This window comes from Pseudoliparis swirei, chromosome 8 (genome assembly GCF_029220125.1).
Source record: "Pseudoliparis swirei isolate HS2019 ecotype Mariana Trench chromosome 8, NWPU_hadal_v1, whole genome shotgun sequence".
NCBI classification, from domain to species: domain Eukaryota; kingdom Metazoa; phylum Chordata; class Actinopteri; order Perciformes; family Liparidae; genus Pseudoliparis; species Pseudoliparis swirei.
The window spans coordinates 17,178,041-17,191,310 of NC_079395.1; the positions used below are offsets into that span (position 1 = coordinate 17,178,041).

The following is a 13,270-nucleotide window of genomic DNA, read 5'->3' on the forward strand; positions in this document are numbered from 1 at the left end:
AGCTGGGTTTGGGCGGGTCTTCCTGCACACATGAGCAGAGGCTTTGAGAAAGGCCCATCGGCAGCCTGGCAGGCGACACAACACGCCCACTTTACGACACATCTGCCCCCTGAGATAACTCCTGTGATGAGGCAATTACATATCTTAGTCCAAACCATTATATAATATATCTTTATCATACATTCTTTTAATATTTTCTGTATTTCCAGATTAATTTTCTTTTCTATTTTTACAGCTATTTTCTTTAATATGGCACTCCTATCCACAATTGTATAACTCAAAAGGCCTCAAGCTAAATGAGTCAGCAAAGATACTCACGGTACACACAGATATGTACAGACTATTTACCCCCCCTCCCAGTAACAGTGATTATCCAATAATAACGTACAGCTGTAAACAGGCTGTTCAAGTTCTGCATTTCTCAACATGCGACAACTGTGTTCATGGGACTCCAGAGGGATATGTGGAGTTTGGAAAATAACTTTTGTTAGAACTTCCAAATTCAAATAAACTAAAAAACCGAATGGATTAAATCTTGTGTGTGCTCTTGAATACTGCACTTCTGACCAATCGTTTAAAGAAATGACCAAATATTCGGAGTGGTAACTTTAGGGGGACTAGGCATGTAAGCAGAGAGCGGTTAGTCGAGCGCTGGAAACTCACTGAGGACGTAGAGCGAAAGGCTGAGCCCCGCCAGGCAGAAGCCCTCGAAGAAGCGCAGGGTGCTGAACATGGGCACGTTGACGGAGAAGGCCACGGACAGACCGAACACCAGCAAGAACAGCACCGATATGATCAGCACCGGGTGGCGGCCGAACCTGCGGAGCACGGTAAAAAAAAAAATTATGAACTGTTGACGCCTTCGCCGGGAATATGGTTTTTACATAGTCATATTAACGTGTGTGTGTGTGTGTGTGGTGCGAGGACGTACCAGTCTGCAAGGATTCCGAACGTCAGGTATCCAAAGATGGACCCCACCAGCAGAGAGAACTTGGCGATGTGGACTTTCCATGCCGAGTCACACACCAGACTCCACTGTAGAAACAAATAAACGCCGTCATTAGCCACAGGAGATGTGAACGTTGGAGCCGGAGGGATGGAAATGGAAGTTAAAAGTAACAACTGTACATTTTCTATTGAAGACGAGACATTTTCTGGATGTATTGACACGGACACAAAGTCGGTCTTATTGATGTGGCACCGTCACCACTGAAAACACGGGCTTCCTTGTACTTAATCTAAGACGTACATTTGTTTCCATGTTTTAATATCTCATCGACTAATCAGAAAGAATGTGTTCTTAATTAAAATAATGGTAAAAGCAAAACAATGTGGTACTTTTGTGGCAGAACAAGTCAAGTTTCACTAAAGAGCGCAATGTTAAAACCATCATTGCAGACTCAATGGTACCCAGAAATATCAGATTTCAAAACAGACTTCTCCACTGGAACGACACCATTAGCTCAAAAACAAAAGCCCACTTCCAGTATTTGACCGAAAGGGTCACCAGAGGTCAACACCAGGGATTCATCTACTTATCTGCTGATTCATTTCCTCAGTCAACCTCTCATAACCTCCCCCATAGTGACCCCCTCCGCCTCCGCTCCAGGATTACCACGAGCCACGCGGCCATCACATGATCCAGGCGTGCCACTCATTCATGGTCTCAGTATCGATGTCAGCAGGGAAGAAGACAGAGGGAAGCAAACAAGTTCCTTGTTGCGCAATCACCGCACGGCCAACCGTAAAAAAAAATACCAAAGTCGTGACTGTGACCAACATGCAACTCCTGAGTCTGCATTCACGCAGCGGGATGACTGGGCGACCGGAGGGATGAAAGTTGATGACCGGGGAGATCCCACATCAGCCGGGGGGGGGGGGGACCACAGGCGGCATGACCGACGTACGCAAACCGGATGCCAACACACCCCCAGGTCACATAACGGAGACAAAGCGGCGAGTGTGAAGGGATGTTGAAATGCGGCGCGAGCGTGACGACTGACGCGTCGTCAGCAAGTTTCTTTTTTTTCCCGTCGTCTGACTTTTTTTTGCCTTTTCGGGAACCAGGGCCAACGTCAGTCACTACAGGGCATCCAGTAGCACATCAATATGATAATATGGACAGACCTTCAGCGATAGAGCGAAGGAATTCCGGTTGCTCCTCCTGCTATTGTCTCGCTCATTTGGGAGCAGTGACGAGAAGTCATGTACAGAGAGCAGGTGGAAGAATATCAATCTGAAAACGCAGAACAATGAAGGGCCGAAAGCCGACCGGGTTGGACTCCCCGGGGCGTCCCGCCGACCTCTCTCTCAAATGACCGGCCACCAATGAGCGGCCGGCGCCTCGGAGTCCCATTAGCTGGGATGAAGAAGACGCTCTCGAGCACAGCTGCGCGGCTCGGCTGCACTCGGTGAACTACAGAGCGGTGGGCGAGGCGGGGTGGGGTGAGGAGCAGGCGAGGGAGGGAAGGAGGGAATAAAGATTAGACGACGGAACATGCGAAGAGGACGAGAGAAACACAAGAGTGTAACGGAAAGGGAGGATAACGGGCTGAAGATAGAGAGCGAGAGAGGGGGGGGATGCTTTAAGCCGCTGTGTGGAGAATCAAACGGAGGGACTGCTGCATAGTTACTGCCTAGCAACAGACCATCGGCGAGGCTGTCGGACTCTTTTTCTGCCTCCAAGTGCAAGTTTTATGACCACTGCAGCACCGAAAGGGTGAAAATCCTGCAAAGTGATGGTGGGCGGCTGTGGGTCAGTGGGTAGCAGGTCCGTCTTTCAATCAGGGGGTTTGAGGTTCAATCCCCGCCCTAGTCGATGTGTCCTTGAGCAAGACACTTAACCCTGAATTGCTCCCCGTAGCTGCGTCTACGGTGAATGAATGTAACAGGATTGTAAGTTGTAAGTCGCTTTGGATAAAAGCGTTAGCTAAATGACATGTAATGTAATGGAGAGAAGCAAAAAGGGAGGAAGGAAGCACACATCGAGGATCTCTCTCTCTCTCTCTGGTGGTTTCTTACGCGTCTCACATTGATGACGCAGCCTGAGGGATTCACGTTTACATTATCGAGGTGGCGACAGGTCTCAAATATGCACGCTTGGCGAGAGCGCTGATGGCGGTTGTGTTTTACTGGCAAACGGCAACACCTTTTATCCTCCATCTGCCGTTCATTGCCTCCTTTTGTTGACAGTTAAGAACCCCGAGTGCAAGCCGCCGTCACCGAAGAGACATTTCCACTGAGCGACACTCCGACAACCACGAATTCCATCGCACGGCCATCAAAAACAAACAGCCGAGAGAGCTCAGACACCCCGCGGTGTTCACCCCTCCCTTTAAAAAAATGAGAACAAAAAGATATCACACACACACAGAGCCTTAGCAGAGCTTTATCTTTAGGTCGCACAGGCGTCTTTCCTCCCAGCTGACACCGCGAGTGGCTGTCGCTGTGCGCTGACTGGGTGTCTGTCGTGGGGTCATCGCCTTTCGACAGCTGAGAGCGTTTCAAAGAGTCCCACACTGATCTGGGGTCTGTGGAAGGAGCCAGCTGGGTAAATAGCATGGAGGGACACGAGAGGCCTGCACGGGTGTTCAAACTACGGTATCGTCTTCCAGATCTGTGGGTGTGCGACCGCCAGCGCGGCGATACGGGGTCCGGGCGTACCCGTTGTCAAAAGAGATACGGGTGGGGTCGGGGATAACAAGTGGGGGTTGTCGAATCTGGCTCACGTTTCTGCGGGAGGGGGAGGGGGTGCCCGCCCTCCCCCTCCCCCTCCTCGCGCCATCTGGTTCAAGTTCTCCTTATGTCGACCTTGTCGGAGTGCCGGACTGCATTGCTCGGGGAAGACGAGACACTTTCGCCAACTGCTCGGCCCCGTCACCAATCTGCGGTGGTGTTAGTGTCAACATGACATTCTCCATATGCGTGCAGAGGCAATACAAATATTAGTATCCACAGGTTATCGGGCAAGAATAAGAGGACAGTGGACAGGACTGGGTTCTTCTTCTTCTTTTACACTGAGAGAACTGACATGTATGGATTCCCCCAACATGTGACTTCATACATCAGCTGCAACACTTTGATCACCGCCATCCATGAAATAGAACAAATGTTTGAGCCTGGCTTCATGCATCCACATCACATATTCAATAAAGACATGAACGCCCCCCCTGGCTCAATTGGAATGCCACAGTTGCATTTTATTTGGCTTTGTGCAGACGGGGGACGTTATCAGCCACAAACAGATGGGCTGTTGGCATCGGAGCGGACCAAAGCCTCGGGGGCCACAACCCCCCCTTCCTGCAGCACCGAGACGCTTTCCAATCCCTTCGGATCAAAACTCTTACTGATGAGCCGTTTTGTTATTTATTCTGGCGCGCTGGATTGTGACGACGTTTCAGACTAAAATGCAATTTGCTGTTCTCTTCAAAAGAAGAAAAAAAGGGTGTGTGTCAAGATATGTAGAGTCTCTGTGGAAAGAGCCTTTGTGATGTAATCACCCCATCCCGTCAAAACTGGAGCGCCCTGTGGATCAGGTTTTCATCTTGCAGGGTATGCATGCGCGCAACCTCGACAAGGGGAGAAGAGCTGAGATGCATAATGAGATGAAGAGATGAATAAATAATAAAACCATCCTCCTCCCACTACGATGACTACAGGCCTACTGCATGCTGCTGCCTCCTCAGCCTGGGCCACGCAGATAGGGATATATTACGAGGCAATGGTGGTAGGCGTGTGCGTGCGTGCGCGTGTGTCTGTGTGTACAGACTTCACATTCGTGCTGGGAATGAAAAGCTACAGACACATGTCACCGGTGTTTGATGAAGGCAGCCATGGAGGCGGGTGATGTTTGGCCAGGGATGGGGTTGCATTATTCTAAAGTTGTGCACTGATGACCTTTGCTCCAAAACAAACACCACAAAAATAAACAAATTAATGTTTAAAAAAGGGACTCCACGTCTATTCCGTCCATTACGACCACTGGCAAACTATCCCACTTGTTATTGGCCCGGTAGCGGCGGTGGTGTCGGTGGTGTCCCTCGACCATCGGTCACGCTGCTTGTCAGCTGCTGCGGTGACTCACTCACTGTCAGCTCGGTGCGCGCTCACCGAGCCTCGGGTCCGGTGGGGAGCTCCGGTCCCGCCAATCACGTCCTACAGGATAGAAACGACTCAGTGGCAGCAGGGCCCCACTGTGGAGAAATGCACGGCCACAACCCCGAGAGACACACGCTGGCACATTCTTGCCGACGTCATTGTTGTTATTGCAGACCGATAACGCTGCTGCTGTGTCGGTGGATAAGTGGCATCACGTCTCCCGTCCTGCTGACGTACATCGATCCTAATGGGATTGGGGCGAGTGTCGGGTATCACGCATGCATAACGCGTATAAAATGATGGAAAGGATGCGTGTGTGTGTGTGTGCGCGCGCGCTCCACACACCCCGTCGCTTACCTTGGTGACCACGTTCTCTGCGAGTCCCGTGTGCAGCTCGAACGTCCACTCGCTGCAGCCACACTGCGCGTGGTCCGTGTCATTGCGGGTGCCGTAGCTCCCGGTGTCGTACAGGGAAGCCGGCCACGCGCTCGCGTTCCTCGGGCCGCCCGACAGCGACGAGTGGCTCGCGGTGCGGTTCGTCAGGTTCGCCGGCGGCTGGACGCATGTGTTGTTCGGCTGAGCCAGGAGGAAATTGTTCGAGTACTGGCTGAAGCCGATAAACAACGCCGGGATCCATGTCAGCACGATCAGCTGTTTCTGGTACCTCCCGAAGCCCCCGAGGAACGGCAGCACGGAGCCGTCGATGCGCGTCAGCAGCTCCGGCGACGCGGCGTCGGGGGACACGAAGCCGTTCTCGGGTTGGCGGTCCTCCGCGTCGAGCTGCACCACGGCCATCGCGGTTCCGCCGAGAGATGCCTCCGTTGTGCTGCGAAGCCGGGGTTGCAGTGTCCCCCCCCTCTCTCTCGCTCTCCCCCCCCTCCCCCTCCCCCTCGTCGACTCTCCACAATGCGTCAATGCCCCCAGCTCCGGCGGTGAAAGCCGTGCGCAGTCAATCACTGGAGTGGAAGTAAGACGCACCTCTTTATTATCAGGAAGCACTTCCCTCCGTCTGCCACCGAAGGGAAGAAGAACAGAAAAAATGAAACCCCGTGCGGGACTCGACGCGGGCTCCGGAACAAAGGCGGGGAGTTATGGGGGAGGGAGGAGAGGAGGGGGCGGGGGGGACTATCTCGTGGTTCTTTTTTTTTCTCCGTCGTATCTCAATCACCGACGTCAGTCAGCTGTGGCGGTCGAGGGGGAGGAAGTAGTTCCTGAGGAAGTCACAGGTACACGCACCTGCCCGGAAGGCCGACATGGCCACCTGTAACCGCGGGAGACACTGAGACACCAACATGCTCACTCTCAGTGGAGCCGGTCCGCCACTGGCGGGAGGGATACAAACAATACATCATAATAATACAAAACATGTTTTATATTCGGTTGTTGTGGGTTTTGCATATTTATTTTAATGAACACACAATGTTCTCATAATTCAGTATTTCGTGTGCACCCATTAATTGACCCATTAACCGATTATTTTTTATTTAATAACAGTATCCAAACAAACCACTGGAACCATTTTTGTTGTTGTTAATGTTGTTCAGAAATTGGAATTACAAACATTTTGCTCGAAAGTCACGATAAAAAGTATTTTGGATCCTGGAATATTGCAGATGAAAGAAAACAAGAATACAAAAATACAAAAATACAAAAGGTTCTACACGCTCAGGAGGCTGCAGATGTCCTGTCTCCAGGGGGTAGGGGGAAGAGGAGGAGGAGGAGGAGGAGGAACTAGTTCTGTCTCCGCCCAGTTCTGGAGCAAACAACACAACATCATCAATAACAACAACAACAACAAACATGCCACTTCTACTTTAGCTGTCAGCAAACGTGAATAATAACATAATAATAAAAGATAACGACTCTTTATATAACTCTGTAATCACAGATGTAAGCGCGGGACCGTTAAAGGGCTTTTGGTATGAGTGTGTGTTCTTCTTTGTTGTTGTTGTTGTTGTCTTTTAGCTTGTTGATGCTCTCCTTTAGCCTGCTTCATTGCAGTGTGGTATATCTAACTATTTATTTACTATTCCACCAGGCTTCAGATACTAGTTAATTTCCAGATTTAAATAATAAATAAAATAAAACACAAATCAACAGATAAAATACGATATATTAGTGTCAAGCTTATATGTTTACTATCGCCGTCTCCTGCTCCGCTGTAAACATACGCTCCCTCCCACCACCCTGGGGTAATCTTTCAGTTCTGCAAAATATAAAAATAAAGTACAATGTAAAATAGTTAGACAGTAAATACAAGAACACTATGCTCCTGATAAGGATTCAAACTAGTGTTTTCCTGTCATCGTAGTGTTTCTTACCTATTCTCTCTTCTGAACGTCCGGATGATGGATGCTACTGAAAAGCGGCTTATATGAGGTTGCACCCTCTGGCCAGCCTCTTTGCATGGTTAAACCATGGTTGACCACATGGTCAATTAGTGTGGCCCGAATCTCATCTGAGATCACACCCCTCCTTCTCACTCCTCCTCTTCCTCCTCGTCCACCTCGTCCTCGTCCTCTTACCCTTTCTCCTCTGCCTCTCTGGTCTCCTCTACCTTCCATGTTTTCATCCATTCTTCTTCAAACCAGGAGGTCACCTGTGGCCCTTATATTGTTTGATTCCAAATTGCACAACAGCCGTGGAAATGGAAGTTTTGCCAATTGAATAGCAGTGTGTTCTGTCTGAACACGAGGAGGTTTTGGCATTGATGACGTGTGCAAAGTAGAGAGGATGGTGTTTAGTGTTTTGAAGAAAGTGTGGTTAACAATTGAAATCTGTGTTTAAAGCAGATAATTGTGTGTTGTGTTTTGAAGAAAGTGTGGCTAACAATTGAAATCTGTGTCTAAAGCAGATAATTGTGCTTATAGTTTAGCAGAATTGGTTTAGGGAGTTGGCACATGAGTTACAGGTTGTGGTCATTTTGTTAGAAGTTCCAGTTTTTGTGTGTAATCAATCGAGAAAAACTGTAATATCGTCCTGATTTGAACTCAGATGTCTGAACATGATTTTATTTTTGAAGTAACACTCATTGTGATGGGATCACCTGGACGATGATTTATGAAGACAAAAGAGTATTGTCAGGTTTGATTTACCCTAAAGAGGCTTAAGCCTTTATTTATCTGAGTCGTTCTTGTGTAGCAATGCTTCCCCCTCGTGGCCATAACGTGCTATTACATTAATGTTGTATTTCCTTTCATTCCTTTTTCCTTTTAGGTCTGTTGAGTCGTGCACATTTCATTTTTATTTGTTCCTCGAAGTGGAGACATTTCATTTTGACTATTTTACATTAATTATTTTAATTTTTTTGTGATTATTAGTGATTTAAAGAAGAAAAAAATAACACAATTGTGACACATTATATTGGATTATATGTGACATTTACCATATGAAAGCAACACCCTGACATAACTGTGCAGCTAGAACTGTGCATAGCATATGAATATGTGGGCTCCTGAAGGGCCCCAAGCAGGCGGAGTGAGGGCGCCTGCATGTCCTGCAGCGTCCTCCGTCTGGCTACACACCAGCGCCCCCTGCTGGCGGACCGGAGCAACTGCACCGCTTTCTTCTTCATTGCTGCATTTTGCAGACAATTTATTTATATGTTTTTTTCTTCTTTCACGTGTGTGAAGCTAAAGTGTGGGGTTTTCTATTAGTGTTATAAACATGTTATAAATCAGAATAAATGACTGAATATAATATTTAATGAATTTACCCTTCAACGTGCTGTGTGCAAATCAGCATATTAATTATTAATGCTCTCTTCAAGTTTCAAGTTTCAAGTTTTTATTGTCACATCCCCTTTTATACAAGTATAATCGGTTCGTGAAATTCTTATGTGCAAAACACCCGACAGCAGTAGCAGACTAAAAAAAGAATAAGAATGAGAATAAACTATACAATATCCACACACAAAAAAGAAGAAAGTTAACAATATATATATAAAACAGTGTAATAGAATATACATCATGACAATATATATATATAAAACAATGTAATAAAATATACACTTTTTTGAGACTATTATCTGAAAGCTAACAATGTAAAACATTAATGACCAGATCTATTTTATCTGCGTCTTTAACAAATATGTCACTCAGACAATACTTTTTACTCCAGTGTGTGCAGAAAAATATAAATGGCTGCGTGCCAACAGAAACCTGCGACCGTTGTAACGTCACATTATCTCACTCTGATGTTTGTTATCCATGCAAACCTGCTTGTCCCACCCTAAAACATAACCCAGGTGTGCCCAGGACACGCCCCAGACGACTCTACGAGGGAGGATAGGTGTGTGAGTGTGTGTGCGTGCGTGTGAGTGAATGTGTGTGTGTGTGTGTGTGTGTGTGTGTGTATGTGTGTATGTCTGTCTCATAAAATGGCTGGTTACACATGAGCAGAGGTGTAACTGAGTGTTCACGCTGCAGTGAGTGATTCATGGCCGTGTGTGTCTGTGTGAAAGAGTTGGAGATGTACGCATTGTGATTAAAAACACATCAGAGATCTTTCTCCTCACACCACTCTGCTTTGTTTCTCCCTTTTCGTTCATGTTAGTGCCAAAGTCCAAGAGGTCACTGGTGTGTGATTTATTACTTTGGGATTAGGATCAATTTAGTAAAACAATAAACTCACGAGCAGCATGAATAGAGATGGACACACACACTGTTGCGTACACACAGACACACACACACACACACACACAAAGAAAGCCTTCATGCAGTTAATCTTCCAGCTGATAAGCAAATATTGTAAAAGAAAAGGCTCTGAACTCAAAGGTTGTGTTTGCGGCTCCAAATCATTGAGGAAGTGTCTCAAATGTATTTTGAATAGCGTATTGATTAAAGTTAATTATCATTCTGCAGGATTACACAGGTTTGCACATGTAGGTGTTTATTTGACTTATTTGTCTATTGGTAACTAATGCACCATTAGTTATCGGAAATGCTTATTTTAATGGGTTTTTTCAAACATTTGTTAAAGGCTGTGGTTTTTGGACTCATACTCTCAGTATTTATTAAATCCTGGTGATTCTACCCTCTTTTTTGTTCCTGTCACATTGCTTATTTAGTGAAAGTAAATGTTGTCACATTGCTTATTTAGTGAAAGTAAATGTCCTCTTTGCAATATTGTTTTATGAAGCAATGGAAGCTGCTGTCGAAACTCAGGTCACATCGTTAACATACATGAGACAATGTCAATTGTCTGTGATTTAATTAACCAGCTGTCAGCGTTGTTGTTTTATTTTTATTTCCCAGAATACTGAGGGAGTGATGTCAGAGCCCTTATCTGGAAGTGCTAGCTCATGTGTGTGTATCCAGGTGTTAGGAGGTCACACTCTCACTGTGAATCACCCCCAGACATCATTCATGGCAGTTGAGCTGGTGTCGCCCTCTATACGTGTCTTTCGATTCATCACATTTCACTGTCAGACTCTTTTGTGATGTTCGTCTGTTTAGTTTAATATTCCAGATGTCATATCGGTGCACAAACGAGTGAGAAATTTCCATTTGCTAGAAAAACATTCCTCATCACGACCAGGAAACGGTGACCACGTCCAGGTTATGTGCAGAAAGCAAACATTCAGTTAAATATTTACTCTCAATCTGAAGATAAGCTTTCATTTTCTCCTCAAAGGGCCCTCTGCATGATGGAAGAGACAACACACACCGAAAGTTTAGGTTGAGTACAGACAGTAAAGATAGAGGGGGATAATCCGGAGGGTATGACTCAATCTGGGTAAATAAATGATGATGTCAGCCCCCCAGACAGATTCACATCTCATCAACAACACAAAATATATTCGCAACTGCCTTGCCCAACATGAAAGAATAATAATTCCAAGGTGGTTATGCGATCTTTGGTTTCATAGGGCCAAACCCTTTCTGTTGGAGATGATTAATGATGATTAATGTTGAGCTTACAGTTATTTCTTCACTATGCGGCGAGGATCGAGGTCCCAGTGTTCCCTCCTCGAGAGTCGTTTTTAGTGGCACATTTTAAATGATTGCCCATGTTCAGTCTTGTGCTCTCTTTTGTTTGCAGGATGCACAGAAGAAGGAAAAAAAAAGCACAAAAAAAGCAAACAGGTGGAGCAGGTTTTGGCCAGCCTCTCCATAATTTGTCACGGCGATAGACGAGACCAGGTCATCGTGCGTTTTGAAAGTGGAAAAAGTAATTGCGATGTGTAATAACCGAGTCGTGCCAATTTTTTCTTATAAATGTGACCGCATACAAAAGGTTTGTGTGTGTGTGAAAAAAAGAGAAATGGACAGCAGTGCTTCAATTATCAGAACATTCCAGTTCAGGGCGTTGGTTTCCTCAGACATGCTTATATCTCTCAGTCTCTTTGTTTTCACATCTCTACGGTATAGTGATAAGTATCTGTGTGTTTGTGTGTGTGTGTGGGTGTGGGTGCGGTTGTGCCCAGCGGTTAAAGCTATAAGGCCTCACAACACCAGAGGGCCCGATGTGTCTGTAATCTATTGCCCCCCCCCCCCCATCAGTTATAAAGGCTGTGAGACCTCATTTATAAGGACAAGGCCGCTTCAGGCATTGCGTGGTAATCATTGTACTTTTGTAATGTCTTTTCTTTTTCTCTCAACGCCTTTCCCATTCCCAAGCTCCTGCACACGCCTACGCGTGGGGTGCTGTCGCTGCTGAGGAACAGGGAGAGTGACGAGGAAGAGACAGAGCGACAGCACTAAAATGGAGACGCACAAGGATGCAGTAGCTGTCTACTTGGTGTCACTTGGTCGTCAGCTTCAAGCAGCGCTACGCAAAACTCACTGAACTCACAGACAGACTTTCTTTGACCTCAAGAATGTTGACCCCGGGATGTTAAATTCTTTGCTTCAACCACTATCTCTATTTTTCCACTGGGGGATTAGCCTGGTTGGCTGCTGTATTTTTTAATTACTGTCAATTGTGTGCATATATGTATATTATATATATATATATATATTATATATATATATTATATATATATATAATATGTATATATGTATATATATATATAAAATATATATAAATATATGTATTAATATATATATATATATATATATAGTCAACATTTACCATGGAGATAGAGCACGAGGGGGAGAGGAGCAAGTCATATCATGGGTTTAGGATAAGTCTTCAGAGGGCGTGTGAGTGAGGATCCAGAGGACGTGGGAGTCCTGTATAAAACAAGAATGTATTATCTTCTATTTTATTATTATTATTATTATAACAGCGGATAATGAACAGTGACTGTGACTATGTTAGTCTTCGCCAAAAGACTAATTTCCAACTGTCGTCCCGTTTGCCAAATTTTAAATCGTACATTGAAATAACAATGAAGCAACACTTATATAAATCAATTAATCCAACACAGATTACCTTAAACGTGCCAGAGCTGCTGACATGCCTCTGACATAAGAATAACAACACGCAGTCTGTATAAACTAGAACATGTTTTGATGATGGCGAACAATAGCCTTTGTTTGTCAAAAGATACAGTCGTATGCAAAAGTTTGGGCACCCCTGATAATCTCCATTACTTTCATCTATAAATTGTTGGGCATTTGGATCAGGAACTTCTTTGTCATATATATAATACTTCATGGACACAGTGATATTTTAGCAGTGAAATAAGGTTTATTTGATAAACAGAAAATATGCCATATGCATCATAAGAGAATTAGACAGGTGCATACATTTGGGCACCCCAACAGAAAAATCACATTAATATTTAGTAGAGCCTCCTTTTGCAAAAATAACAGCCTCTAGACACTTCTTATAGCCTCTGATGAGTGTCTGAATTCTGGATGAAGGTATTTTGGACCATTCTTCCTAACAATACATCTCCAGTTCAGTCAGGTTTGATGGGTGCCTAGCATGGACAGCCCGCTTCAAGTCACCCCATAGATTTTCAATTATATTCAAGTCTGGCGACTGGGATGGCCGTTCCAGGACATTGGAGTTGTTCCTCTGCATAAATGCCTTAGTGGATTTGGAGCGATGTTTCGGGTCGTTGTCCTGCTGGAACACCCAACTCTGCCGTGACTTCAGCTTTGTTACAGATTCTAGAACATTAATGTCAAGAATTTGCTGGTACTGAGTTGAATCCACGCGACCCTCAACTTTAACTAGATTCCCAATACCTGCACTAGCCACACAGCCCCACAGCATGATG

The 13,270-nt window shown here is 45.6% G+C and overlaps 1 protein-coding gene across 1 annotated transcript in view; it reads right to left on the reverse strand.

The window, feature by feature from the left end:
• LOC130198601 (solute carrier family 22 member 23-like) overlaps positions 1 to 5,941 on the reverse strand; it is a 33,062-nt gene extending 27,121 nt beyond the window's left edge. Inside the window, exons 1-3 of the mRNA XM_056421826.1 lie at positions 5,455 to 5,941; positions 932 to 1,035; positions 664 to 818 (exon numbers count right to left, since the gene is read on the reverse strand). Coding sequence (XP_056277801.1) covers positions 664 to 818; positions 932 to 1,035; positions 5,455 to 5,892 — 697 coding nt within the window. The 5' untranslated portion in view covers positions 5,893 to 5,941. The remainder of the gene's footprint in view (positions 1 to 663; positions 819 to 931; positions 1,036 to 5,454) is intronic.
• Between the last annotated feature and the right edge of the window lie 7,329 nt (positions 5,942 to 13,270).